The 26632-nt window shown below is 57.3% G+C and overlaps 3 protein-coding genes across 4 annotated transcripts; 2 read left to right on the forward strand and 1 right to left on the reverse strand.

Moving 5' to 3' along the window:
• Positions 1-531: 531 nt before the first annotated feature.
• Positions 532-9512, reverse strand: LGI3 (leucine rich repeat LGI family member 3). The gene is made up of 8 exons (XM_019546160.1): positions 9012-9512; positions 6700-6771; positions 6081-6152; positions 5642-5713; positions 5002-5073; positions 4539-4708; positions 4226-4390; positions 532-3941 (listed from the first exon to the last, which is right to left on the reverse strand). Exons 1-8 carry the CDS (start codon positions 9221-9223, stop codon positions 3124-3126), a joined length of 1653 nt encoding a protein of 550 aa, XP_019401705.1. The 5' UTR covers positions 9224-9512; the 3' UTR covers positions 532-3123.
• A 2171-nt stretch (positions 9513-11683) lies between these two features.
• Positions 11684-14392, forward strand: SFTPC (surfactant protein C). The gene is made up of 5 exons (XM_019545912.1): positions 11684-11865; positions 11991-12137; positions 12555-12695; positions 13311-13421; positions 14276-14392. Exons 1-5 carry the CDS (start codon positions 11824-11826, stop codon positions 14390-14392), a joined length of 558 nt encoding a protein of 185 aa, XP_019401457.1. The 5' UTR covers positions 11684-11823.
• Positions 14393-21122: 6730 nt separating this feature from the next.
• On the forward strand, positions 21123-24345 carry LOC109317319 (pulmonary surfactant-associated protein C-like). 2 transcript variants are annotated; one of them, XM_019545919.1, is made up of 5 exons: positions 21123-21206; positions 21307-21441; positions 22016-22126; positions 22930-23045; positions 24099-24345. In XM_019545919.1, exons 2-4 carry the CDS (start codon positions 21316-21318, stop codon positions 23032-23034), a joined length of 342 nt encoding a protein of 113 aa, XP_019401464.1. In that variant the 5' UTR covers positions 21123-21206; positions 21307-21315; the 3' UTR covers positions 23035-23045; positions 24099-24345. The 2 variants fall into 2 exon arrangements, with proteins under 2 accessions (XP_019401464.1, XP_019401463.1); XM_019545918.1 differs by lacking the exon at positions 21123-21206 and having other exon boundaries at positions 21213-21441.
• Positions 24346-26632: the final 2287 nt, after the last annotated feature.

Consider the following 26632-nt stretch of genomic DNA (forward strand, 5'->3'; position numbering starts at 1 on the left):
CGGGAATATTCCCCACCTAGTAAAACCCTGTCAATCTGGGTGCCAACCTTATCAGCCCCAAACATGCACAGAGCCTCAAACCTTGCACCATCTCTTAACTCTAACCCTAACCCTAACTGTCATCCTAGCTTGGGCTGCCCCATCAGCCCCAGACCCAGGCCAGAGACCCCATTACAAAAGCAAGCTTGGAGAGGCTGCAGCCCCTGTGCCTAAATCCAGCTGGGAGATCCCTGTCACAGACCTCGCTGTAGCAAGGGGATCCTTCCAGCCCTTACGACCCCCAATTCCCTGAGAGAGACATTGCAGAATGAAGCAGCAGCAATCTAGTGGGATTCAGGGAAGAGGATGTGACCTGGTGTGGGGAGAGAAGAGATGGGATCATGGTGTGGCTAGTTTTGGAAGAGGTGGAGATCAGGACAGAGTTTGCGGTGCGCTCCCAAAGCAGGCGGTCCCCCGCCTTGCCCCCGTGGGGTGGGTGCTGGGTTCCCTGGTGGAGCCCCGTGCCGCAACAAAGCAGAGCAGGTGGCGGGCGGGAATGTCACAGTGTGTTTATTACTGGAAGCATGTCTGCCGAGCTCGCTCCTCTCGGTTATAACGCGGCGAGTGTCCTGCCCAGGGGCTGCAACAACGCGCTGGGGGGGAGTTGGAGGCAACAGGAGGGAGCTGGTAGGAGGATGGCATGCGGAGAGAAGTGCCTGGAGCATGCCCGCCTTCCCTGTCCTGCTTCCCAGCAGGCGGCGATAAAACCTCGTTGCTGAGTCAATTTTTCCAGCTATTTAGTTGGTCTAATACAAGAGATCACATTTACCCAAAGAACCTCCTCTGATCCGTGCTTCAGACGGGCGATTCCCCGGTCACCGAGAACAAGGGACCTCAGCATTGCTGTGTTGGCACCTGCCGCAGAGGGCCTGCAGGCTGGAGCCCACCCCTGCCTACAGCCGGAGCAGGATGGGGCCTTGCGGGCTGCCCCAGGGAAAGACTGGGGCAGTGGGGTCTCAAGCCAGGCAGAGGGGAAGACAGCAGGACTTGATCTTTACACTGAGATGTCCCCATCCCCCCCACCTGTCATTCCAGGTGCCCCCTGTGCAAAGGTAACCTCTGACGAAGATGCCCAGCGGGTTGCAACCTGGCACGGGTCCTGGCACAGAAGCTAAAGGAAGTAACTTCCCCAGCAGGGATAGGCTTTTCTCTCCTATCTCAAGCAGCACCTGTTCGAAAAACCTAACACGTGCAGCTGATCCTTCCCTCATCCCCTCTTCTCGGGGTCGAGATCAAAGCTACTGGGTAGAGTCGGGCTGAGCAGGGACAGAGACAAACTGAGAGATGCAGAGCTGGTTGGTGGATGAGCCATAAAGAGTGGGCCCTGGGGGAGAAAGTGGCTTGAGTAAGGCAGCATGCAACCCAACGGCTGGCCCCGAGAGACGGTTTGAGGCTGAGCCATCACCTCTTAGCCTGAGCCCCGCAGGCAGTAAAAACTGGGTAGAAATGCAGTTTTCCCTTTAGTTGCCCTTCTATACCCGCCTGCTGCACTCAGCTTCTGCATCATGTCCCTGTGTGTGCCTGACGATCTCTGGACTAATGTGTTAGGCTTGTGCCCTGGGTCACTGGGATGTCCGTGCTCTGGCTGGTAACCAAACTATGCACACACAGTAGAAGCAAGGGATACGACTGCAAAAATGAGAGAAGCAAGCAAGCAGCGTGCCGAGGCCAGCCTGTCTCCACAGGCACTGTCCAGATGGCCGTGAGTCATGAGCAGAGGGTTCCTGGAAGGCAGATGGCCTTCGAGGCTCATGCAGATCATACTCGCTGGACTGGGCCAGGGAAGTCACTGCACCCACAGGACTCAGACTGCTAATGACCAGACTTAGGCAGTGCTGTTAAGGGAGGAGGGGGCAGTGATGCAGGCATCCCTGCCCTGAGCACGCCTGCCTGTGCTGCCTCCCAACTGCAAGGCCTGCTCTCTGTTCTGAGATCCAGGCCCAGCATCCTCCCGTCATGCATGACAGAAGCCCTGTGCTGGAAACCTGATGGGAAACAGATGCGGGGACAAATCAGGAGCCAGTGCTTCAAAGGGAGGATGTGTAATTATTGGTACTTACAGCAGAGCAGGGAGGACAGGGAGCCCTACTGTACCCACTGCAAGGAAGGGGCGACTGAGGCACGTGGGGAGGTTGCACAGGGTAACTTGACTTCCACTGCATTCGAGAAGGCTTGGGGGGCCCTCGCTCAGCAAGCAGGGACGGGGGGGTGAGCAGTCCCACTGCACTGCTCCCCGGACTGGTCCAAGCAGACATGTGGCACAGTGCTTGGACCTCCATCTCTACATCCTGAGCAAGTGAGGCCCGTGTCCAGGGTAGCAGAAGCTGCAGGGAGTTGGGTGCTTCTTCCCAGCCTGAGCACCAGGGCCACAAGGTTGTGTGCAGAGGGGGATAGCAGGGTCTGCAGTCTATGGGGATGTCCCCTATGGACATGTGCCTGTGGACGGACAATATGGCCTGTGCATTGCTCACAGACTGTATACAAGCCCACGTGTAATACTGTGCATGGTGGGGTACAGATGGGTGTGGGCAAGTGCAGCAGTGGGTGTGTGTTGGGATGGACATACCCAGGACATGGGGTGCCTGTGCACAGGGGGATGTGGGAATGGACAGACACTTGAGCATGGGTGCAAGTGTGTGTGTTTGTGTGAGCTGGGGATGGGGATGCTGTGGCTGTGAGGCCGTCTGTGATGGGGGATGAGGGGCAGGGGTTGAGCATGTGTGTCTTCTGGCTGCATAGACAATGGCACTTACACGTGCATGGAGGCACACTTGTTCAGGGAGGGAAGACTGCGCACATATGTGGGGGCACACACGTGTGTTTGTTGGGTATGAGTGCTCCGTTGGGGTGTGTGCTGAGTGCATACATGCCCAGGGGTCCGAGCATGCCTTTGGATGTGCGTCTCCTTCTGGAGTGTGTACGTGCTGGGCACACCCACATCCAGGGGCAGGTCTGTCCTGGGGCAGCAGTGGGCACAGGCAGGAAGCCTCAGCCTGAGCCTCCCCCTCGGGGCAGGGTGTCCCAAGCGGAAGAACCTCTTTCCGTGCACAGTGTCCGGGTGAGGAGGGGTGACGGTGGCACCTCCTACAGGCTGAGATCCACCACGATGTGCCTGTAGACCAGCGTGTTGCCCTTGAAGCTGGGGGCCAGCAGGAGGTCGATCTCCTCGATGGGGACGTAGCGGAAGGCCCGGGGCGCCTGCACCGAGAGCTCCTGGAACTTGGCAAACTTTTGCTTCTCCTCGTCCCAGAGGTAGATGTGTGTGAAGGAGAAGTCGCTGCCCAGGGCCATGTACTGGCGCTGGGACACCACGAACGGCTGCATGACCATGGAGCCGCGCGAGGGCAGGGTCTGCACCTCCGTGAAGCGCAGCCCCTCCCACTTGACCACCTTGGAGTCCCCGATGTAGCGGCTCAGGCACAGGTAGTTGTCCCGCTTGACCTTGAAATGCTTCACCATCTGCACGTCCATCACCTCCGTCACCTCCCCCTGCTGCACAAACTGCTTCTGGGACCGGTTCCACTGGTAAATAATGGGGGCCTGGGAGCTGCTGGAGATGATGAGCCGTGGCTTGCCGTCATTCTCCAGATACTCCACATCTGTGTCCCGGTGCCAGGGGTGCAGCGCCTGGTGGGAGTAGAAGCCGTTCTGGTTCCAGCGGTAGAGGCTGGTGGAGCCGGCCTTGGAGCTGTCAGCGATGACGAAGTACCAGTCGCCGTCAATCTGGAAGGCCTCGATGTCGTTGGGCTTCCGGATGGTCTGGCTGTCAATGTCCTGGATCTTGATGAACTTATCCACGTTGGTGTCCCAGCGGTAGATGTAAGAGCCGCCGAAGAGCTGGGCCACCACCATGTAAAGCTGCGACTGAGCCACAATGGGCTTGCAGTACACAGCCGAATGAGCTGCAGTGGACAAGCAGGCTGTGAGAGAGGGTCATAGCAGGGGCATGCTCTGCCCCCCACAATCCCAGGCACAGGGCATGCACAGAACCCGTTCCACAATCACTTGCACACCTACACAGTACACGCAGGCACACATGCTGGAGGTGGAGGTGTGCATGCGTGCACACAGAGGCACAGCCTCCTTGCACACATGTGATCAATCACACGTGCACATACATAGTGAGGAGAGGAGTGCCTGGAGAGGCACAGGTATACTCCTGGCCATGAGTCTGGCACATTCTTACCAGGAATGCGGTCAAAGTCCCGTAGCTTGCGCTCCACATAGTCCCATTTGAGCACAGTGCAGCTGCTGGCGCTGGGCTGGGCCAGAGTGATGTAGAGGTCACTGGAGTAGATGAAGGGCTCAGCAGACACTGACTGGAAGGGCAGCACCTGATGCACTACGAAATCTGGAGGGAGAAGATGCAGTTACACCCAGTCACACCATCCAGGGCTCCGAGGCTTTCCAATCACGTCTAGCTCATCACAACCCTCGCCTGCCTCCCGCCTGCAAAGGGAGCCTGCCAGGCACTCGGGGAAGATGGTGTCTATGCCCACCTGTTGTAATGCAGTCAAAGTCCTTGAGTGCCAAGTCCCGGATCTTTTGCCCCTGGAAGCGGTCAGGGCTGCTGCAAAAGATGGCAGGCACAGTGGTGTTGGTGCTCTCCATCCACTCCACCAGCCACTTGATCTTGCAGTCGCAAATGAACGCATTGCCCCGGAGGTCCCTGCAAAAGGAGACCAGGAGTCACCCAAGCACCAGGACCTTGCTGCAACCCCGTCCCTGCCCTCTGCTGCCAGCAAGTTTCCTGAAGAGGGAGGTGGATCCAAAAGAGCAGAAATGGGAGCTGCTCCAAGCCAGGAGGGGGGAAGACACCATGGATGTGGGGTAGTCAGCTGGTGGGAGGACCTTGCCAAGCCAACATCCCATGCACAAGCTCAGCAGGCATGGCCCAGCCGCACTCCCAGTACCAGGCCCTTCAGGCTGACTGAGGTCTGGGCTGGGCAGAAGGAGGCTTACAGGTCACTGAGGATGTCCAGGGGCTTGAAGATGTCTCTGGGCAGTGTCTGCAGGTTGTTGTTGGCCAAGGATCTGAACGAGAGAGGGAAAGAGAGACTCAGGGCTGGGCTGCGCTGTGAGACTCAGGCACCACGGCTGTGTCCTCTAGGGGTGTGCGGGGACCATGTGCCCTCACTGACATTACTAGGACAGCAGAACCGAGGCACTTAGTGATGCTGCTTGTGCAACTAATGGTGTTTGGGGCCGGCAATGACCGGGGCAGCAGAAGACCCCTTCACCAGCATGCATCATGTTCCCATGTGCTCAGGGCTCTGCCAGCACAGCAATGGCAGGAGCAGCTGTGTCATGTGGACAAGCCCCCGGGACCTGGAAAAGGGGCAGCGCCCTCCCAAGGGGGACTGGAAAGATGGAGCAGGCCCCAAAGCTGGCACTGCCCCCCGAGAGGCAAATCCTCATGTTCCCCATCCCCACGCTCCCCGTCCCCACTTCCTCCTGCAGGCTGAATTCGGAGGCCACAATCTTGAAAGAAATGCCCGTCTAGCTGCTCCTCATGGGACTCAAGAGAGCGAAATACGCTCTGTCCTCATACACGTGTGACAGCCCTGGGTGCCCTGTCCCTCTGCACGCATGCGTAACTCACAGGTGTGTCAGGGACTTCAGCCCCCGAAAGGTGAACTTGGACAGCGAGCGGATGTCGTTGTTCTCGATGAACCTGCCGGGACAGATGGAGCTGGGGGTCACACCCGCGAGGCCTGTGCCACTGGGTACTCATAGCCCCAGGGAACCTGAATGCCTCCCTGCCCCGTCCCAGATGGTGCCGAACGCCCAGCGTTTGCAGGGCACGGGGAGCTTGCCTGCTGCCCGGGGGCTGGATTGCCACACCCACAGGCTCACTCCACAGGGCTTGCAAGAAGCACTGAGAGCCCACTAGGGCCTGCACCCCCTTCTTCACCCTCACAAGGCTTGCACCCCCCCCCTATCGTCCCCACGAAAGGTCCAGGTCCTTCCCTGCCAGCTCCTCCTACCCCCAGCCGTCCTGCCTGCCTGCCACACCAGCTGACTGCAGGGGGAACACGTACAGGTACTGCAGGTGCGACAGGCCGGTAAAAGCATTGTCCCCGATCAGCGTGAACTTGTTGGAGTTCAGCAAGCTGCAAAGAACAAGCAAGAGGTTAGTGCTGGGGATTTGGGGGGTGGGCTGAGACAGGGGTGCCAGACCAAGAGGAACCCCTCCCGTTGCTGGGTGCTGCCCTGAGGACGCTGGCAGCCCTGCAGCAGTGCAGACTGGCGCCTTGGCTGGGATCTGGGGCTGCTCCTTACACGCAGCAGTACCCACCAGTGGCACAGAGGAATCCTTACTGTTCAATAGCCCTGGGAGGACATGGGGTAGGGTGCTGGGGGCACAGGAGCTCTCACCCAGGGATTTGCCCTGGGCAGAGGTGGTGGAGGGCAACTCCTCCACACCACGAGCATAGCGGGGACCCGGGGACCACAGGCCACGGAGCCCTGAACTTCCCTGGAGCTCAAATACCCCATCTCCATGGCTCCCTGGCTAGAAACCCTTCCTAGCTCGTGCTGCACTGCCAGCAATTTGAGGAAGGGCCCCAAGCCTTCCTTCCCTGCAGAAAGCCAGTTAGGGTGACAAGCCCCAGCCCCCTGAACTGGGAGAGCCGTGCAGCTGGAGACGGAGGGACGTACAGGAACTGCAGGAGCGGGATGTGGGCAAAGGCTGCTTCGGGGACCTCCGTGAAAGCCGCGTTCACCACGCTCCTGCGGAGAGAGAAGCTCAGGGTCATTCCCGGAGGGGCGCCAGAAGTGCTCGCACGCACCTGCCCCCTCCGGGTGCCTGGCAGACAGACACAGCTATATGCAAAGCCAGGAGAGAGAAAGCCAACGTGTGTGAACAGAAGCCGCTTAGTGAAACGAGGTGCTCGCATTGACCTGGCAGGATTTTTTCATTTGAGTTTGAACTTTTCTGAGACCTCAAGCGTCCTCCTGGGAGCAGGACACTGGTCCCTGTCTGCATAAGCATCGCCCAGCCCCTCACCCAGCCTGATGCCCCTCCAGGCTGGCTGGGAGCTCTGACTACCCCAGCCTGGGGTCTCCTGCTCTCCTTGGCATTACAGAGGGATTGGTCTGGGAACTTGGCACGGGCCAACCCACAACTGAAGGGCTGCAGCTGCACTGCATTTTCTGGTGGCAGAGGTATATTTAAGGAGCTTTCTGCTTCTGCCCGTGCTGTGATTACAGCCATCAGGGCTGGGGCAAAGGGGAGCTCTGGAACCACTTAACTAATCAATAGCCTGCCTGCCCCCCGTTGCAGAGAGCTGCTGTGCTCTGGCACCTGGACAACCAGCCAGAGGACTGGAAACAAACAGACAGTGATGGGAAATGAAGGTGGGGGTGATGTCAGTGTCCATGAGCTGCTGATGCAGTGCAAGCCCTAGCAGGGATGTCTCTAGGCTCCCCATCCTGGGCCCAGCAAGGGCCATCACAAAGCTGGTGGCTTCGCCCACCCATGAGCCTCCCAGGCCATGCAAAACCTTCCAGAAGGGAGTGCCACCTGGTGCGCCCTGCACCCACACGTATGCCTGGCCACTGGGATCTGGGGAGGATGGGGGCCAAGGAGAGAAGGACCCGGGAGTGGCAGAACTCAGGAGCACTTCGGGACTCCTGGTCCCACGAGAGCAACGTGAGCCCTAGCACAGGGCAGAGCACTCCACCTCTGCTACTGAGGGCCCCTGCCCACACATTAGACATGCCACATACATGCACCCCCATGATAAAACAGACGGGGACATCAGACCTGCATGCACTATGAACGCACCAGCACAGCCACCAAATGCACGCAGCAGGCAAGACCCAACTCACAGTCACCAGCCAGCCTGCAGAGAGGCCCCAAAGCCCAACACAAGCGCATGCCTCCTTCCACACACACACACACACACACACACACACCCTCCAAAGCCCCTCAGGCTGCAATCTTAAAAGGCCAAGCTTCAGCATCTTGATTCCTAAATTACTTTAGGTTAAAGTCCATGGGGTAAGCTAATATTTATGCTCAGGTCAGGAGACATCACTAGGCAAAGGTTGGTGCACACGTACATGCACATGCACGCACACAGGGATTGCTGGGGCAGCAAGAATCAGAAGTGTATTGCAAGGTTTTGTGTCTGTTGTGGTAACTAGACCAGTGACAGGAACCCTCTGCCTGCTGTCTGTATTGAAAAGTGCCCCCTGAGATGGCAACACATTAGGAAAAGCATGTCCTGGTAGCATGTACACAGACACACACACACACACACACACACACACAAATACTTTACAAGGACAGATGCACAGATACTAATTTCCTAACTTAGATGTTGTTCACTCACATCTTCATGCTTACATGCATGCACAAACACACACACACACACGCACACATATACACAAAACATGCTTAGACAACATGCATGCCCTTCATCTATGCACAGATCCTGTGTGCTTTCAAGATTCACATGGATGTTGTGCACATACACACAGCTGCACACATGCAGACACTGAGACGCACACAGCCCCTTCAAATGACCAAAGATAAATACGTGCACATGTTCACATGCACACACGCACATTGCACTAAGACTCCTGGTGTGGTCATGGAGAGATGCTTCCGTTCACACACACACACAGTTCTTTTGGACACAAACAAGCCCCTATGTCCTGCCCATGAGAGGCACACGCTGCGTGCTGCCCACACAGAGGGTCATGCCCAAGCGACACACCAGCACACCATGTTCTCCCACTCACACCCAACCTCAGGTGCTCACCTCCGTCTGTGAGCGAAGCCCCAACAACCGCACCCCGACGTCACCCCAAGCAGCAGAGACCCTACAGTGGCATCCAGGGTGCTCAGCTTTTTGATTTCAAGTTCAATCCAGCCCACCCCATGGCTCTCAGCCCCCAACCCAAAGATCCCCCACCGTGCCCACCTGTCCCCCCACCCAGCCCCCAGCCCCAGCGATACTCACAGGGAAATGACCTCGGGGGGCAGATTGCGAGGCACTGCCTTGGAGTCCACACAGAAGGCGGTGTCGCGGGTGCAGGAGCAGCTCCGGGGACAGGGGGGCAGCTTGGGCCCCCTTTTAGCCCCCACAGGCAACCCGAGGCAGGCCAGGCCGAGGAGTAGGAGGGCAAGGACTTGCCCCCTTGGCACCACTTGCCCTATCTGCAGCTCAGCCATTGCCCTGGAGCAGCCTCCCTCCCCTCCAGAAGAAGGCTCCCCCCTGGGCTGGGGCTCCTGCTCCCCTCAAACCTGCTGTGTAATCCTCCCCACCTCTCCGGGCTCTGCTCCTCAGCCCAGCAGCTGCAGTGTGCAGGCTTTCTGTGCCTCCCTCCCTTCCTCCCTCCCTCCTGCTGAGCCTGAGCCCTCCGAGTGACTTTAATATTCAGCTGAAGCAATCCTGGCAGGAAGGATGCCACAGTCCATCATGCTGCTCTGCAGCGCACCACACTCGACTACTGGAGGAGCGGGGTGGGAGGGGGATGGAAGATGTCCGCTGCTGGATGATTCGTCCAAGTGATCTCACTGCTAAGGGCTCCTATCTGGTGCATGGGAGACAGTGTGTGTGCCCACACACATGCACACACATGCAGTAGTGAACATGCATAGGTGTGTGGAAACTCCATGCAACCAAATGTATGTGGATGTATGTACACGCAGTGTGCAGCCATATGTGTGTGCATGTGTCTGTGTCTGTGTCTTTATGTGTGCAGACTTCACACAACCACATGCCTGCAGGTATTAGGGACTCATATATATTCTGGGCAAAGACATGTGCAGGTGGGAGTGTGTGGACATATTATGTACGCATGGATATAGCAAGCAACAATGTACATGCGTGTGCACGCATAAAGCATACAACAGTGCGTGCATATGTGTGTAATGTTTGTATTTGGTGCAATAATACACATGCCAGAAGGAATGTGTGTACATAATGCATAGGCTCCTGTGCAGGCAGGCATCATGGTGTTTGTGTACTGGACAGACCAGTGCTTGGGTCTCCATGTGCCAATTCTGCATACTGCAATGCATACATGCATGCGTGTGAGTGTGACAACACTTGTGCAGGCATGTGCATATATGTCAGGCACAGGCAGTGTGGATGCCAGGAAATGTATGAGCCTGAGTGCAAGGCTGTGTGTGCATGTCAGCATGAGCTGCAAGGGGCTGGGACTGGGTCCCTGAGGGCTGGGGAGTTGGTGTGCGACTGCCTGGCTACTATGTGCACAGGCTGCCTATGCCCCAGACATGCGTGCATGAACATGGAAGCACATACATGAGTTTGAGATCATTACAGGGGAGTTTGCGTCTGCTTGACACAAGTTGTAGCCTGGCCTGTGCCCCCAGCCTGACTCTTTCACACCCCTCTGGGTGCTGGGGTCTACAGTGCCCTACCAAGACCCCCAGTCTTCCCCTTTGCCCCCTGCATCCTAACTGTCCTACCCCACCCTTTCTGACCGGTCCCTGGGGAGCCATAGTGGAGCTGCTTCCGGCTAATTTATGAGTCAAAAACTGGGTCTCAGCTGCCGTCCCAGGCACTGCTGTCTCCCAGCCAACAATGAGCGATGGCTCTATAGAGGGCATTCTTACCCGCTGCAGCTGGGCAGCGAGGCTGAGATGCTGGCAGCAAACAAACAAGAACCACAGGGATTAACAAAGGCAGAGCAAGGGGGGGAGCAGCCGCATACCAGCCTGGGGGTCTTCCCCTGATATCCCGGGTGGAGAGGGGAGATGGGCAGAGGGAGCTGCCAGCTAGAAGCCCCCTCAGGGCTTCACTGCAACACTGAAGTCCAATTGATCCGGGCAGTTTCATGTGTTTGGCATGGGGCTCTGCTCTATCCAGATTTCTCCAGGGTGGTCACTTTGCAAGGAAGCAGGAAGACTGGGCACAGAACATCCTGTACTGAGCAAGGAGAATACCCCAGGCCACTGAAGGGGCTGGCACGTGCCCAGAGCCTGCAAAGCCAGCACACAGACTGAAAAGTGCTGCCTGGGCTCGAACACCTAGCCTCTGGGCCTACAGGCTGGAAGCCAGCAGCGCTTACAGGTTGCAGATGGCGTGCCGCAACCACGGTCCCTCTTTGTTCCTCCCCAAGGTCCACAGGCAGCTGCGCGTGGGGTTGGAGGCAATGCAGGCAGGTGAAGATCTGAGCAGCCTTGAGCTGGGCTAGAGGTTGGCTGGCACTTAGCAGGGAGGTCAGACGTCACTTCAGGACAGCTGGCATGTTGGGAAGTGCCCAGGCCAGGCCAGGCAGCAAGCAGTGAGAACCAGAGTTTGGATCTGCACAGCCGGGAAGGCCCTTAATTTTCAGCTTTTCCTTTGAATAGCTGAAACACCTGCAGGCGCCTGAGCTGGCTGGGAGACCCGGGGTGCCGAGCCAGGCCATACTGACAGGCTGGAATACTCCAACCCCAAAGGCAGCGCCAGGCTCTCAGAGTGGGTTTGCTTTGGCCCTCAGATTCCTTGCAAGTACATCTGCTGGGGCAACAAAGAGCACAGAGTCAATCGTAGCGTGTACAAGTGCCCCCAGGGACAAGAGTCCTCAGAGATTCTCAACCAACAGGCTCCCAGGGGCTTATCTGGGAGCCGGCTCTGAAGGGCCCCGAGCAAACATCGCCTGCAAGAGCTCCTGACCTGAAGCCAAAGAACCTGGAGAAGTCCAGCGCCGCTCTCTTCTCCAGCGCCTCAGCATCCGCTATATAAGCCTCTCGCCACCCACAGGCTCTCCAGAAGCTGGCAGGACACTGGAAAAACTGAAGACTACAGGACAAGGGGAAAGATGGACATTAGCAGCAAGGAGGCTCTGGTAGAGGCGCCTCCGGTAAGGAACATCCTCACACCCTTACCCTTGATGAATCAGCCCCTGACCCAGGGCCGTCTCCTGCGATCGTACCCTGGTTCCTTGCATGTCGAGTGCTAACCTTCTCTCCTCTTGTGCTCCCCCAGAGGTACACAGCCTCCCCCCGGCTCCCCTGCATCCCCCACCAGGTCAAGTGTCTCCTGATTGTCGTGGTGGTGCTCGTGCTCCTGGTGGTGGTGGTCGTGGGCTTCCTCCTGCTGGGCCTGCACATCACTGAGAAGCACGCAGAAACAGTAAGTGGGGCATTACCCCCATGCAAAGACATGCGCATCACTGCGCTGGTGTTCGGGGGTGGCCGAAGGGGCTGCTCTGCCATGTACGCAGGTATACAGAGAAAGCAGGTGGAGCTGCGGGCAAGTGCAAATGGGGTTTGTGGCACCCTGCCCTGCGGGGGTGTTGGAGGAATGGGGCTTGATTAGCAAGGCCAGCAAAGAAACCAAGAAACCCAGAAACATCTTAGCAACAACTGACGCCAACCTAAGGGCCTGGTTTGCTAATGTCTCTGCTTGCATGAGGCTGGCAGGACTGATGGGGGGAGACGCTGCGGGTGCTTCCTCAAGCAACAGGAGCAAGAGTCTGATGCATCATTGCCTGTCCTGAGTCTCCCAGCTCTGGTCAGACCTGGCTCTGAGGATTTTCTGGGCTTCCAGGTGTTGCGAATGACCATCCAGGGCCGGGATGGGGAGGAGTTGCCACAGCAGCTCTCCATGAGCAGGAAGGAGCGAGCAGGGACTTTCTGCGTCAAGGAAGGCACCAACTCTTCTGCCATGGTTGTGTACGACTATAACAAAGTAAGCAGCTGGGTCTGGGTGGGAGCTGGCAGGTCAGACTGAGGTGGGTTGCAACCCAGGGGCCCATACTATGCCCTGATCTCACAAGCCAAGGTGCTGACGCTGAATGAAGACTGAACTGAGCCAGTGTCAGTGTTTCATTAGCAGGCTCAGTCCACATCCCCCAGATGTAAATATGCCCTTGCCCCTGGACATCTGGGGTCTGTGGCTTGGGGCCAGCACTAAGCTGATGTCAAATGCTGTCTCTCCATGGGCCTCTTGGAGGGACTGAGCAAAGGAGTCCAAGATGGATGTGGAGAAATTGCTCGTCAGGGGAAGTGAGTGCAAGATAATACTGCTCAGTGTCGTGTGATCCGCAGAGAGACAGGGAGGCGCACCTTCGGTCCAAGTGAAAGGGAAAGAGTTAGGGTAAGGACAGGCCTATGGAATGGGCAAGGGACTTGTAGGCTATGTGTGGCAGGCAGGAAACAAGAGGCACAGAGGGGCAATATGCATGCCGAAAGGTGGACGGGGCTGCACCACTGGAAGCAGCCGCGCAGCTCTGGTAAGCACAAGTGAGGTGCTGCCAGGAAGGAAACCAGGGCTGAAGCCAACATGTGCTTTGTCTGCAAACAGCTGCTCATCAGCTACAGATCCTGGCTGGCCCAAGCCTGCTACATCACCAGGATGGACAAGGACAACATCCAGGGCCTGGACACCATCACCAAGGAGTTCCAGCGTCTCCAGGTGAGCACCAGGTGGGCCTACGGGGTGTGGAGGGGAGCACAGGGGAGATGGTAGGACACCAGGAAAGACCAGTCCATTGCAGAGGGTGCAGGATGCTCTTTGGTTACCTGGGGGATGGCAAGCTGCACAGTCCTGGTTCACTTGCCTTGGGAGGCACAGGCTCCTGGATACAGGACCCAGCTTTGCAGGCACCAGGCTCTGTGGGGGGCCCACAACTCCACCACTGCGCAGCTATTCAGAGGATTCCTGCTGCCCCTGCCCAGGCAGCCCAGGCCCCAAGCAGCTTGCAGGGCAGCCCAAGAGCCCTCTGCCCACCCCCACAGACAGGGCTTGGATGCGGCCGTACGGGGCTGCACGCACGGCATAAGCTGCTTTTGTGCAGTGGCACCTGTCCAGGGCTCTCAGAGGGCTGTGCCAAGGTAATCGATCTAGCCCCACGCTCATGCGGAGCACAGGGAAGCTATTCATTTTCCTAATAGGCGAACTGGAAGTCGAGGTGGAAAATTACTTCACCAAGGTCACCTGTCAAAAAAATAGCTAGCGGGGAAACGACCCAGAAGCCTTCACCCCAGCCCCACTACTGGAAAACGCTGCCCCTCCAACATGCGTGCAATCTTAATATGACGGCAAGGCAGTCTTTGCACTGGGGGAGCATTGCTAATGCACCGCGGTGGTCATGGAGGACACCTTGGAGCATTAGGAGCATTGCATTCCCCAGAGGAAAAGCTGACCTGAGCACGCAGTGTGGACCCGGCTGCATCCAGGAATTGTAGCCCCCAGGCCTGGCTCCAACTCACCGTGCCAGCGATGGGTGGGAAACCACATGCATCCGATTTTATTATTTCTTGTTGCAGCTCAAGCAGGGCAAGGAAAAGGAGAGCAAGGGCTTCCCTGTGCCTCTGGCTGACCGCTCCATTTTAGGCACCACTGTCAACATCCTCTGCAGCAATGTTCCCATCTACTGGGCCTAGCAGCAGCTCAGGTGGGTGAGCACAGTGCAGAGGGGTGCTGGGTTTGCCCAGGAGCTGGACAAGCAGCACTGCTGGCAGGATACTTCCTCCCTTTCCAGCACATACCACTCCAGCTGGAAAAGCAACAAGCCCTCGACCCAACCCCAGCCTGGCCACAAGCAAATCCCATCCTGACCATCCTGCATTAAACCAGCAAGAAGCAAGCTGAACGTGCATCTCCCTGTAACCGATAAAAAGCCCAGGAACCCGCCTGCTCAGCGCCGGCCTGCTCTGCCATGGGCTCTTTCATCTGCCTTGTCTATTAAGAGTAAAAGCTCCCGAGGCGGGGGCTGTGCTGCACTGTACTGCACCCCAGGTGCCCTGTCTCAGCTGGGACCTTGCTATCACAAACTGAGTAATAAACACTAAGACAGAAACCAGGCATGCTTCCTTGCCCAAAGCAGACCTTTCTCTCTCTGGAGCAGTGATTCTCGACCAGGGTGGTGAGGTGCCTTGAAATCCTTTCAGGGACGTCACACAATATTAGCACTATTAGATGTGCACTCAAGTCGCGTGATACATGCAGGGATTTCAAATAGATATTCACTGTGTTAAATAAGTTCTGCCCTGCTGTGGTCTTTCTGAGTTCTTCACTCTATTATTTTTCTGTAGTAGTCAAAAAGCGAGTGAAAACAAAGAGCGGGCATCCTCTAAGGGGTGCCCTGATTCTAACAAGGGGTGCCTTGCTTTGAGTCTACAAAGGTTGAGAATCACTGCTCTGGGGGTTTCTTTGTGGCCATGGGGCATACAGGCATGGCTTCTCACACTCCTGTGCTCACCTTACAGGCACCATCGAGGTCCCAACCAGCGCCCCAAAAAGAGGGGTGATGCTCTTGCCGCTTCCTGCCTACCTGCAGCTCCAGGCTTCTCTTCTGCTCTGACAGCTACATTTGGCATTCAATCCCATGGTGGCACAGCCCACTGCCTGCTGGAGCTGGGCACTCGCAGCCGCTGGGTTGCCGTTGCTCTAAGCACTGCAAAGCAGTTGATCTGCTGTGATTCCCAGCAGCTGGGCGTCCGGGGGGAGCTTGCAATGCAAAGAGAGGGGACTGTTTGCTTATGAACTGATGCTTCTGTTTGAAAATAAAAGGTGCCATGAAACCAAACTTCTGCTTCCTTCATTCTCTTCATCAAGTGGTCCGGGGATTTGCCCTTCTCTTCCAGACACCCCCAGGCAGCATTGTTTAACTGAACTTGCTCGGCCCCGTGCCAAGGCCCAGGCGTGTTCACGTAGTAGGACTGCATGGCCACGTCACTTGTAAACAACAGCCTAGTCTGGTGGATACGGCCAGTAATCAGGAAACCCGAGTCCCTTCCTGGCTCTGCCTCTGGCATGCTCTCAGACCTTGGGTAAGCCACGTCACCTCTGTTTCATCTCCTGCCCTTTGTCTTGAGAGACCAGGAGGGATTATGGGGACCCTGCTGCATTAGGTACCATAGACGGGTGCGGGTAGGGGATCGCAGTGTTATGTACAGCACCTAGCACAGCAGTCCTGACTTGGAGCATGGAGGCACTACTCCGGCACGTGCCCCAGCTACAGTGTTTGAATTCACTTTGCTCCCACAGGACACAACTCACCCCAAAGCCTGAAAAGAGTCAGTCAGTCACATACATGGTGCCTAGCTGGGGTCCAGGCCCCCTGCAGCTTTCAGTGCAGCCAGGCCCTGTCGAATGACTCCAGTTAGCACAGCAAAGCCCTAGCTGGAGGAATGCAAGGGCCAAATGAAGTACAACCAGTACTAAGCCCTGGGCTGAGTTTTGCAGGGGTTAGACGCATGGCCCTCGGTGCAGTGCATGGAAAATCACAACCCTGTCGCTGTCCTCAGCCAACAGGGAGAAAATCTCCTGCTGCCAGGGGCAAGGGAGGCAAACAAGCACACACTCGGGGCCATGATTTAGGAAGGGGCTGCCTTTCTCAGCACCAGCAGGCACTGCTGGCAGGAGCAGGCACCTCACCTTAGCAGGCGCAGCAGGGTGACCCCGGTACCTCAGCGCCTGCTTTCATTACTGCTCACTTCAGCCTCCTGATGCAGCATCCGAGAAGCCTGATGCCATCAGCAGGGGCTCAAGTGGCTGAGCTGGGGAGATGGGGATCAAGTGACCTACTGCCACAGCCACAGGTGCAAGTGATCCCAAAACAGGTGCCGAATAAAAGAGGCCGTCCCAGACCCCCAGCTCTTCAGCTAGGCCTTTGCTGTCCCTTGTTTATGAACCAAGCTGAACAAAAACCCTGGATCTGAACATCCCTGAACACTGGGAAAGTTTGGATCCGACGCTCCAGCCCCATACCAACGCTTCCAGAGAATAAGCAACAACTAGACAGGGCAACACTTTTGCCTGACCTGAAACTTGCTGCTGTAGCATGTAGTAGGAGCGGCTGAGATCCAGCACCAGCAAAGTCAGGAGTAGCCTGGCCAGTCCAATCACTGTCCCCTAAAAGCTGGCAGATATCCCCAGGAAGTGGGGTCCAAGCCCTCGATTCATTACTATGGGATTGCCTAAGCTTGTGGTGACCAGCAAATTACATGCAAGAGCTCCCTGGCTGGCAGGAAATGTTCAAGGCTTGGAAATAGGCGGTGGATGGAGGCCCTAGTTGCCACCATAAAGATGTAATGAACTAGCCCCTGCCCTGGAGACACCGGGCCAAGCCACGTGCCAGTGTGTTGCAACAGTGAGCCACCGATAAGCCTACGTGCCTGGCTCCACTCCATCCTTTGAAGTCTCTGGTCTTGGCGTTGTCCACTTGGTGCTGGTGACAAGCATGTGAGCTGAACAAGAGCAGGTTCCCAGAGGGTGGTGAACTGGAGACATCTGGGAAGGGCTCTGTGCAATGCAAGGAGCTGAGAAGGCTTCTAAGGCCTCTCACCGGCATGAAGTGTTTAAGAGGAAACATCCGCAAGAGGTGCTTAAACATTGGTCTCCTCCCCAAAGAAACATATTGTGCAGAGTGGGGGTATGGATGCAAAGAAACCTTCCCCTGCAGGGCACCCACTTGACCAGACAAAGCCTAGTGAATAGAGCTGCTGGCAGGGAGCAAGGACCCAGGTGCCTAGCGAGGGGCCTGGTACCTTGTGGGGGAGAAATGTGCCATGTTTCCTTGTGTTTCTCCAGGTCCAGGCAGACAGCTGGGAACAGCCATGCCTCAGGACCCTTGGAGCTGCTGGCTAGCTCAAGATCTGGTGTCAGGCTGCATTCAAGAGCTGGTCTCGCAGGAAGGGCAGCCAGGTCAAGCTGTACCCCAGGGAGAGAGAAGCAAAACAGAGGATGCCCAGGCTCCAGCTGGTATGTAGTGGAGCTGCCTGCTTGCTACAAGACTCAGGTGGTGCAAGCGCCCCAGGTTCGTGCTCATGTCCCTGCACTGGCTCCCAAGCAGCTGCCCTTGCTAGGTTAAGCTTCAATCCTGAGCCCTGAAGCAGGCAATACATGCCCTGGCAATGGCAAAGACCCACATTTCCCCATACAGAAAACCAAACCAGCAGATCACAGATCCTGGGGCAGTGTGAGAGACCTGGGAAAAGACTTTCCCCATCAGCTCAGCCAAGGAACCAGCTCCTAGGGGCAGCAAGGCAAATCCTCAGTCTGACCTTCACTGGGGTCAAGAGGACCTTCATCCTGAAAGGCTCTCTCCACCACCAGACTGGCATTAAGCACCCGGGTGTGCAAAGCAACCCAGTAAACCCACGCACAGACACCTCTACCCAAAAGACCCTGGTCTCCACCTGTACAGCATATGCTAATCCAGACACGCACTTTCTGTTCCCTAAGCCCCCTGCCAATGCCAGGGTCAGTCTGAACCAAACTGGCTGACAAACCCCACAGGAAGGCAACAACTGTTTTAACAATGCAAAATCCCACCCCAGCAGAGGTCTGTCCTGGCACGAGAGAGGTGCCAGAGGCTCCATCCTCCACTGAGGTTTTGCCGGCTGCTACTGGTGCACCGGGAGAAGAGTGCTGAGACCACAGTGAAGAGCAGCAGGATGGGAACATTATATTAAACAGCGACTGAACACAAAAGAGGTGTGCACGGGGCTAGACAGAAGAACAGAGGGGTGGGACATGCAGACAGACAGACAGATGTAGACCCAGCAGTGGGGGCAAGGGCAGCTGTAAGGTTGGGACCGCTTTGCCATGGGCTCCAGCAGGGCCAGGACACTATCCTGATGGCTTGGCAAGGCTTAAGCTGCTGAGTCCCCACCACTGAAGGGTGTGAACACAAGCTGGACATGCATTTATCTGGGCTGGTCTAGACAGGGAGCAGGGGCCAGAAGAGATGAGCTGCTGGTGTTGTGTTCTGCTGCAATGCCCCATGTGCACCAGTGAGCAGATGCTTCCCCATCCAAGGCCAGCACTAAGCCTATGCCCCACATCAGCAAGGCTCTCATGCGACCCCAGCATCACTCTGCTCCGCTGCAGGGGTGCTTCCCCCAGGCACCCCTCTCTGAGCAGGCCGCCTCCCCCAGCTGCAAGTCCCAGCCAGACTTGTCCCCTTCCTATCTCCAACCCCTTCCAGCCCTTTGGGCTGTTCATGCTCCCCCTGACCTTATAGCCAGGAATGGCACCAGCACAGAGATACAGCGGTGCACCCCTTCCTGGCAGGTCCCAGCCTTGGAGAGGTTGGACAACAGGTTGGAAATGACACGAGTTCAGGCCCTGTCCAGATATGCTCTCCCTACCTCCCCCCGCCCATCTCTGCTGGGGCCTGGGAGCTCTCACACTGGTGGGGTTTAAAGAAAGTTTGAACTGGGGCTTTGTCTTTGAAGCACTTCCAGGCAGTAGAGCAGGCTGAGAGGCTAGGGCAATGAGCCAGAGCTGGCTTCTGCTTGAAAGTCATGGCCCGCCTGAGCTGGTTTGCTTTGGCCCTCAGCCCCCCGGAAGGGGCAGCTCTCAGGACAACAAGAGCCCCATGTGCCCTCAGACAAGAGCCCTTAGGGACTCTTGAGGGACCTGCTCCGGGGGCGCTTATCTGGGATTTGGCTCCGGGCAAGCAGGCGGGCAAATGAGAGGAGATGCCTGAGCTGGGGCTGAAAGGGCCTTCAAGGGGGCTGGAGAGCTCCCCCTCACTTCCCACCACTGCACAACCCTCTATATAAGTCCTTCCCTGCTGTAGGGATGCCCAAGGGACAGCCTGGTCCAGCAAGAGGAGGGGCAAGATGGAAATCGGCATGAAGGAGGCTCTGGCTGAGGACCCGCTGGTAAGACTCAGTCTCACCCCTGGCCAAAGGGGACAGAAAAGCTCTCCTGTCCCCTGCAGCTGTGTCTATGCCTGTGTGGCCGCCTCTGCGTGCACATCTCCAGGCATGTACCAACGTATACATCCATGGCTACTGTTTCTCCCATCCCCTCCTGGTCTTCCAATGCCAGCTGAGCCGCGGAGCCCATCTGGGCCGAGAGCCACTGACAGAGCCCCTCCAAAACCCAGCCGGTCCCTCTGAAAAACCGGCTGGTGACTGACAGAGGAAGGGAGAGCCATGACCCTCCAACCCAGCCAGCATTTTCCAGGCTGAGCGAGGCTATCAGCCAGGTCTCCATCCTGCACAGCCCCCAGGCTGTGACCCAGCTTGCTGCTGTGCACAACACCTAGGGATATGAGGAGTGGGGGGAACAAGGCCCTGCTCATCCTGCCCCTGGTCTCTCTCCCTGCATGCCCTTCTCCTCCTCCCACCTCCTCCCGACCCCTGTAACCTCCTCCCTTCCTCATGGGGCTCTGCCTTGGCTTGTCTCCGCAGGGGTATGATGCCCTGGAGTCGGAGCTGGATTGCTGTGATGCCAGCTGCTGCTGCCCAGTCTGCTGCTGCTGCCCCAGCTGCTGCTCCAGCTGCTGCCCCTGCCCCAGTCCCAGCCCCAGCCCCAGCCCCAGCATCCCCACCTGTCCTGGCTGTGGTGACTGTTGCTCCTGCATGGGCTGTGGGGCTGGCTGTCCCAGCTGCACTACCTGCTGCAGTGCCTGCCCCGGGCGCGAGGGCTGTTGCCAACTTGGGTGCGGGTGCTGCTTGCGCTACCTGTGTTGCCTGCCGCGGCTGCTCTGCAGCCTCCCCAAGCTCATCGGCCACTCCCTGCACCTCAAGAGGATCCTGATCATCGTGGTGATCATCGTGGTGGTCGTGCTGGTTATCGTGGGGGCCCTGCTGCTGGGGCTGCACATCACCCAGGAGCGCTCTGAGGCTGTAAGTCATGGGGGAGGCACCCAGTCACCAGGGGCGTGCAGTACACAGGGACAGCTACTTTCATGTGCCAATGCAACCAGCCACCCTGGCAGCCTCGTGCACATACAGAGTGGGACTTGTATGAAGGCATGAGTGGCAGGCAATGCTGTCACCCTGCCTGCATCTTAGCCTCTGGCACAAATGGAGCTGAGCTGCAGGGCCAGAGCAGCTGTGCATGGGTACAGAGGGTACACCTACATGCAGAGGGGACTAGTGACATCAAGCAGAGGATGAGAGAGGGATGGGGCAGCGAGGACAGACCACAGCTGGGAATCAGCAATACCAGGGGCCAGGAGATAGGAGACGTCCCTTCAAAGACACAGGCTAGAGCCCAGCTCCAGTCTCTCCCTCTGTGGGAAGGAGCGGCCTGGCTCTGTCATGTCGACACCGGGAAAAAACAAGCAGCCACTCTCAGATACACTCCCCCTTCCAGCTCTGGGTGGGACACGGGGGCCTTAAACTGGGCAGGGAGGAGAAGATACAGCTGTGAGAAGGCAGAGAGGAAGGAAGAGCCCACCTAAGTGTCCGTGGGCCGCTCCAGACGTCTCTGAGCAGATGCAGCCACAGTCTGGTCTGTGGGCAGGCAAAGCGGAGCCACTTGGCTTTTCCTGCTGCCAGGGAAAAGGTGCCCCACCGTGCTTTCCTGCTCCTTACCTCCATGCTCGCCCCAGGTCCTGCAGATGACAGCCAAGGCACTGGAAGGGGAAGGACCATGGCTTGCCAAGGCGTGGGAAGAAGAGGCAGTGACTTTCCACCTTGATGCAGGAGCCAACAACCCCGCCACGGCTGTGTACGACTACAGTAAGGTAAGCAGGGTGCTTGGGTGCTGGCCCAGCCGAGCACACTGACCTGCCTCTGGGGCTGTCAGTGCCTGGGAGCTCCTAACAGCCGTCCGTCCCCCACCCACCACCACGCAGTCACCAACCCCCATGCAAGCAAAGAGGAGCTCCAGCCCTGGAGCTGGGCTGGGATGGGGCAGGGTGAAGGATGCTGTGCTCCCTCTGGCAGCAAGAGAGAGGGAGCTGGGGAAGTGGCAGGGAGTTGAGAGGTCGGGGTTTGTGTTTGCAAAGACTTAATCTGCAAAACCAAGCCTTTGTGGAGGCAGGCAAGTGGGTTATATGGACCCAGTGTCCCGAGCTGGGAGAGGGGGCGAGCCCTTCTCTGCCAGTGGCTTTGCAGTCACTGAATCCCAGGCCCACAGAGGAGTGAAAAGTCTCTTGGGCTGCATGTTACAGCCAGGGAACAAGAGGGGCATGGAGGGGCAATGTTAGGGGAGGCAAAAGAGGCTGTGCGATCAAAGGCAGCCATGCAGCTCCGGTGAATATGAGCCAGGTAAGGGGAAACCAGGGCTGAACCAGCATGTGCTCTGTCTGCAAATAGCTGCTCATCGGCTATAGATCCTGGCTGGGCCAAGCCTGCTACGTCACCAGGATGGACAAGGACAACATCCAGGGCGTGGATGCCATCACCAAGGCATTCCAGTATCATCAGGTGAGCACCCGGCTAGACTCATGCAGCCTGGGCCAGGCTGGGCATGGAGGGGCGATGGCTCTCATGCCATCTGCAATACAGGGCCCGGAGGGAACACAGTAGGTAAAAGACTGATGCAAGGGTAACGAAACAGGAGGCTGTGCAGACCTTTCAGGGGTTCATGCATGTGCCGCAGTTTTGCTGGCAGCCACCAGCGCACGATCCAATGGGCCAATGCCCATCTGCCTGAAGGGCTAGCCACGGGTCTATATAATCTCTCTGTGCCCATGCAAACACAGGCTCAGGCTCCTTGTGGATCCAGCTGGCCCCAGCCTCCTTGCAATGCCCCTCGAGGGTACAGAGGCCCCTTTGCTGAACACAGATTAATCCTCACGGGAGACCTGAGCTGCATGCAGGTTAAATGCTGCACAAAGCGAGTTGGGTCAGGGGTATGTGCAGCATCCAGGAGCACTGCCTCCTCCTCCCCTGCTTTTGCTATTAAGCCAAAGAGCCTCCAGGCAGCAGAAGCTAAGCCCCCAAGGCCCAAGCCGCTCACCCACACATCTCTATGCAAACAGCCTGCTGCAGTGGGACACATTTCCAGCACAGTGACCTCGCTATAAGCTTTTGGTATCAGGAAGGCTGTCCAGCTCTGAAACCCTGCTCTCACAGCAGGGCTGGAAGGGGTGGAAAAACAGCTCACATTAGCAGAGGTACCTACAACTGCTACTAAGGGGTCACGGTCAGGGGGATGGTCGGCCCACTTCCAGCTTGTCACCTGTTCCAATCTGCCTCTAAAGCAGTTTGTCCGGACTCCTAAACAGGGTGCAGGCCAGGACGAGGGCTTCCCCATGACCCAAGCCGATCGCTCCACCTTGGGCACCACCATCAACATCCTCTGCAGCCACCTTCCCATCTACTGGGCTTAGCAGCAGCTCAGGTAGGTGCCCAGCAGTGCTGACGGGGACAGTAGCACACGATGACTGACTTTGCCCTCCACTGACCACCACCCATTGTACACTGTCTTCAGCAGAAGGAAGCACACAGGGCCTGCTAGGGCACAGATTGGACTAACCCAGGAGCTGCTTCATTGCCCGGCAGAGCAGGGTCTTGCAGGAATGGCCAGCCAGGCCTGCAGCCCTGTCAGGCTGATGAGCTCCCACCAAGGGCCCTTCAAACCCAGCTCTCCCTGCGCACCCTACCAAGAGAAACAAGTGGGCCAGCCCTGGCTTAGCCCCAGGGGCTCAGCAGCCCCCGCAGCCCTCTGTTACTTTAGTTAGTGGCACTGAATCCATAAATGCTTGAACAAGAATAGCCCATTCTCTGAAGAGAGCATGTATTGAGCGCAGCAATTTGCAACTTCAAGCACACGACAAAGAACAACAGAAAAACTTATGCCCATGACAGCACATGCTGCTTAAAATGTAATGCAGCAAACCAAAAAGACCGCAGAAAGCTTTGTGTAAGTCGGACGTAATCCTGAGGGCAGATTCACCCAGGTATTCAGAAAGTCCCTCTGGAGGATCCCCTGGTCTTCGTAGATGATGACAAGGAGACCCCACAGGCCTCATCTCTGTCTGAGCTTTTAGAGGCAAATCTGCACCCCTTCTCCCTGTTGGGTGCCTTGACCGTAGCAGGTGTCCAGGTTATAGCCGTATTGGTCTAGAGGAAAAGGCAATCAGGACTCGTAGAAGATATAATTTCTACTATGAGTCCCAATTGCCTTGACCATACTTGACATGCTTTTCACGTTCCTCACATACGGCATACCCCTCGTGCATGCATTCAGTGTCTGTCTCTCCCCAGGTATTCCAGTCTTTGTTACAGGGTCTGCTTTGAAATGTAAATGTAGGCCCCTGCTTTCTTTGGGCACACTAGTGCAACCAGTCTGGGACCCTTCCCCTGCTTTCTTAGGTCTGTCTCCAGCACACACTTGTGATGACTGGGCAGGTCTTTGCCGACACCTCCTCACCTCTCTGCCTTTGCTCTGCAGGATGCAGCAAGGGCCTGCATGGGATGGGAAAGCCACGTCCTTCGCTGGAGCCCACACCACAGCTTTACTGGTCACGTCCCTGGGTGCGACGCAGGAGCCGGCTGGCTTTGCGGAGACTTCTCTCACTGGCCTTGATTCTGGAAAGCTGAACTTCAAGGCACACCCTTGAGCCCCCATGATTTCAGAAAGAGTCCATCTGTACCCCATTTGCACCCCAGCTGTTCCTTTCAGACAGACTCCAAAATTATATGGCTCTCGGTTGAATTTTGTGAGTCAGAAATGCAGGGTTCGAATGGCCGGGACCTCGGCGCCTCGCCAAGGATTGCTCTTTGGCAGGTGGAAGGTCTTGCCCGCACCTCTCCCTGCTCCTGCCTCAGGCGCTTCTCGCAGCAAATCTTGTCAGAAAAAATCCCCTTCCCTCTGCCTGCTCTGCAGAATTAAATAGGAGGTAGAGAGAAGAAAGAGGGTTTCTGGGTGGGGGCTTGTACTAAAGGACATCACGGGGTCACAGCAGAGCCCTGAGCCTCTTTCCACGCAAGGAGTGAGGAGAGAGCCCCAAGGATGATCAAAGAGTGAGAGCTGGGAGCTCAGAGCAGTTAGCCCCAGGGGAAGGTTAAGGGGCGACTTGGTCTCAGTCTATAAATACCAGCAGAGGGTATGAAGTGGAAGGAGAAAGGTCTGGTCAGGCAGGCAGAGGGGCTGCAGCTGGGAGCCAAAGCCTGACTAAACAGAGCAAGTTTTGGCTGCTGTGATTCACCTTTGCAACAGCTTATTGCAACCAAGGCAGGGATGAGGCTGGGGAGGGAGGTAGACCAGCAGCTTCGTGAAGCCAAGAGCTGCTCTGGGTCAGACAGGCTAGGTCAGAGGAGCCCGTGCATCGCACAGGGGCCAGACCTGAGGATCGCACTGCTCTCTGCTTACCCCAGGCTCTCTCGCTTCTAAAACAGCCGGCTTTGCCCCGTGACCAGGATCTATGGAAAATAAAGTGCTTCATGACTGTGATGGAGAGGGACTCTCGTGACCTGAGCGGTGCGTGTACATACATGCAAACCCCATGCAGCGTGCTGCTGAGCGTGTACCGGGGAAAACGCTCTGTGACCCCACAGCCCACACAGGACAGCAAAGCCCTTGACCTCAGCAGGGCTGAGCTGTAGGGAGGGCAGACCTCATCCCCGCTGTGTCACCAAGATGCTGGGTCTGGCCACGCTGTGAGGCTCCCCGCAAGGGGAACAAGGGAAGACCACAGAGCCGAGGCTGGCACGGAGGGCACAGCTGGCTGGGCTTTGCAGGGCCTGGCTCTGCCTGCCCTGGATTCCTGGTCTTCCCACGTGAGTGGACCGGCGTTGAACCATGAGAGCGCTGCATAATTGATGGCGGATCTGTGCTAACACACAGTGGCACGGTCACCCTGGAGGCTGGTGAATAATGGATGCAAGGACGGCATCCTCGTTAGTAGGTCACGGCTTTGCCTGAGGAGACTCCTGCCTCCACGGGGCCACCAAGGGAATGCCACAGCCACTGATACGCACGTGGTCTGCTCTGCACCCTCACACTCAGTTGTCAGCCCCAGCCCCTCTGCACTGGTGGGCACGGCCACATGCTAGCAGCACAGCAGAGGAGGAGCTTTGCCTGCAAGGATGGCTGCTACCACGCTACAAACGCCTCCCCCAATGCCTGCCCTCACTTGACAACCTCTCTGCCTCCCCTGCTCCTCCTCCGCAGGGATCTGAACAAGGTTTGCCATTTCCCAAAGCAGAAGTCCCAGCATGCGCTCACCCTGGCATGGGCACCATGACAGTGAGGGGCATTTGCAGCGGGCTGCAAGATGGTCTCCGCAGACGTGGCGCTCCCTACCCAGCGTGAATGAAGGGAGCACAGGTAGCACAAACCAGGCCCTCGGATGCTGTGGGCCTCAGTATTGGGGCTGTGCTGCACTTGCTGCCCACCCATGGCTTCTGGCTGTGCCCTGCCCCTGCCTGCATGCTGGGCCCAGGGGCAGCCTGCCCGGATCCACGGGGGGCAGCTGGAGCACGGCACGGGAGCCCACCTGAGAGGTGTTGCTGCTGCTCACGGCTGCCAACAGCATCCCTGGACCTGCATGGGCTCTGGCTCCCAGCGCCAGTGCTGCCTCTAGGCCGGCAGCTGCCGCCTTGCTCTGCAGCCTGGCGCAGGCAGAGGCACTTGTGGGGTTCATGCTCTCACTGCCAAGGAGCTGGCTGGGTGGGCCATTCAAGTCAAGACACTGCTCACTTCAGTTAAACTGTTCACATGCTTCACTAGGACTCGGTGCAACATAAGCGTGAAGTTACACAGCTAAGTGAATACACTTCTCTGGTAGGCACTTGAGTGTGCGGGCACCACCAGCATTTGGAGGCAGAGCAGGTGGTGATGGGTGGCAGCGCCACGTTCTCAGATGGGCTCTTCCTGCTGCCCCGGGGTCTAAGGGCTGCTGCGTATTGCACAGGGCCAGCCCCTGCCTGGAAAACCAGAGTCAGAATAGACCTGGGATAGGAGCAGAGGCAACTTTCTCCTGG

This window comes from Crocodylus porosus, unplaced genomic scaffold, assembly GCF_001723895.1.
Source record: "Crocodylus porosus isolate Cpor-Errol unplaced genomic scaffold, CroPor_comp1, whole genome shotgun sequence".
Classification (NCBI taxonomy): Eukaryota; Metazoa; Chordata; order Crocodylia; family Crocodylidae; genus Crocodylus; species Crocodylus porosus.

Coding starts and splice junctions, on each gene's coding strand:
- SFTPC (XM_019545912.1), top strand. CDS start 11,824: ATGGACATTAGCAGCAAGGAGGCTCTGGTAGAGGCGCCTCCG. Junction 11,866..11,990: donor CTCTGGTAGAGGCGCCTCCG/GTAAGGAACATC, acceptor GTGCTCCCCCAG/AGGTACACAGCCTCCCCCCG. Junction 12,696..13,310: donor TTGTGTACGACTATAACAAA/GTAAGCAGCTGG, acceptor GTCTGCAAACAG/CTGCTCATCAGCTACAGATC.
- LOC109317319 (XM_019545919.1), top strand. CDS start 21,316: ATGACAGCCAAGGCACTGGAAGGGGAAGGACCATGGCTTGCCAAGGCG. Junction 21,442..22,015: donor CTGTGTACGACTACAGTAAG/GTAAGCAGGGTG, acceptor GTCTGCAAATAG/CTGCTCATCGGCTATAGATC. Junction 22,127..22,929: donor AGGCATTCCAGTATCATCAG/GTGAGCACCCGG, acceptor ACTCCTAAACAG/GGTGCAGGCCAGGACGAGGG.
- LGI3 (XM_019546160.1), bottom strand. CDS start 9,223: ATGGCTGAGCTGCAGATAGGGCAAGTGGTGCCAAGGGGGCAAGTCCTT. Junction 6,772..9,011: donor CCCCCCGAGGTCATTTCCCT/GTGAGTATCGCT, acceptor CTCTCTCCGCAG/GAGCGTGGTGAACGCGGCTT. Junction 4,391..4,538: donor CTTTGACTGCATTACAACAG/GTGGGCATAGAC, acceptor TTCTCCCTCCAG/ATTTCGTAGTGCATCAGGTG.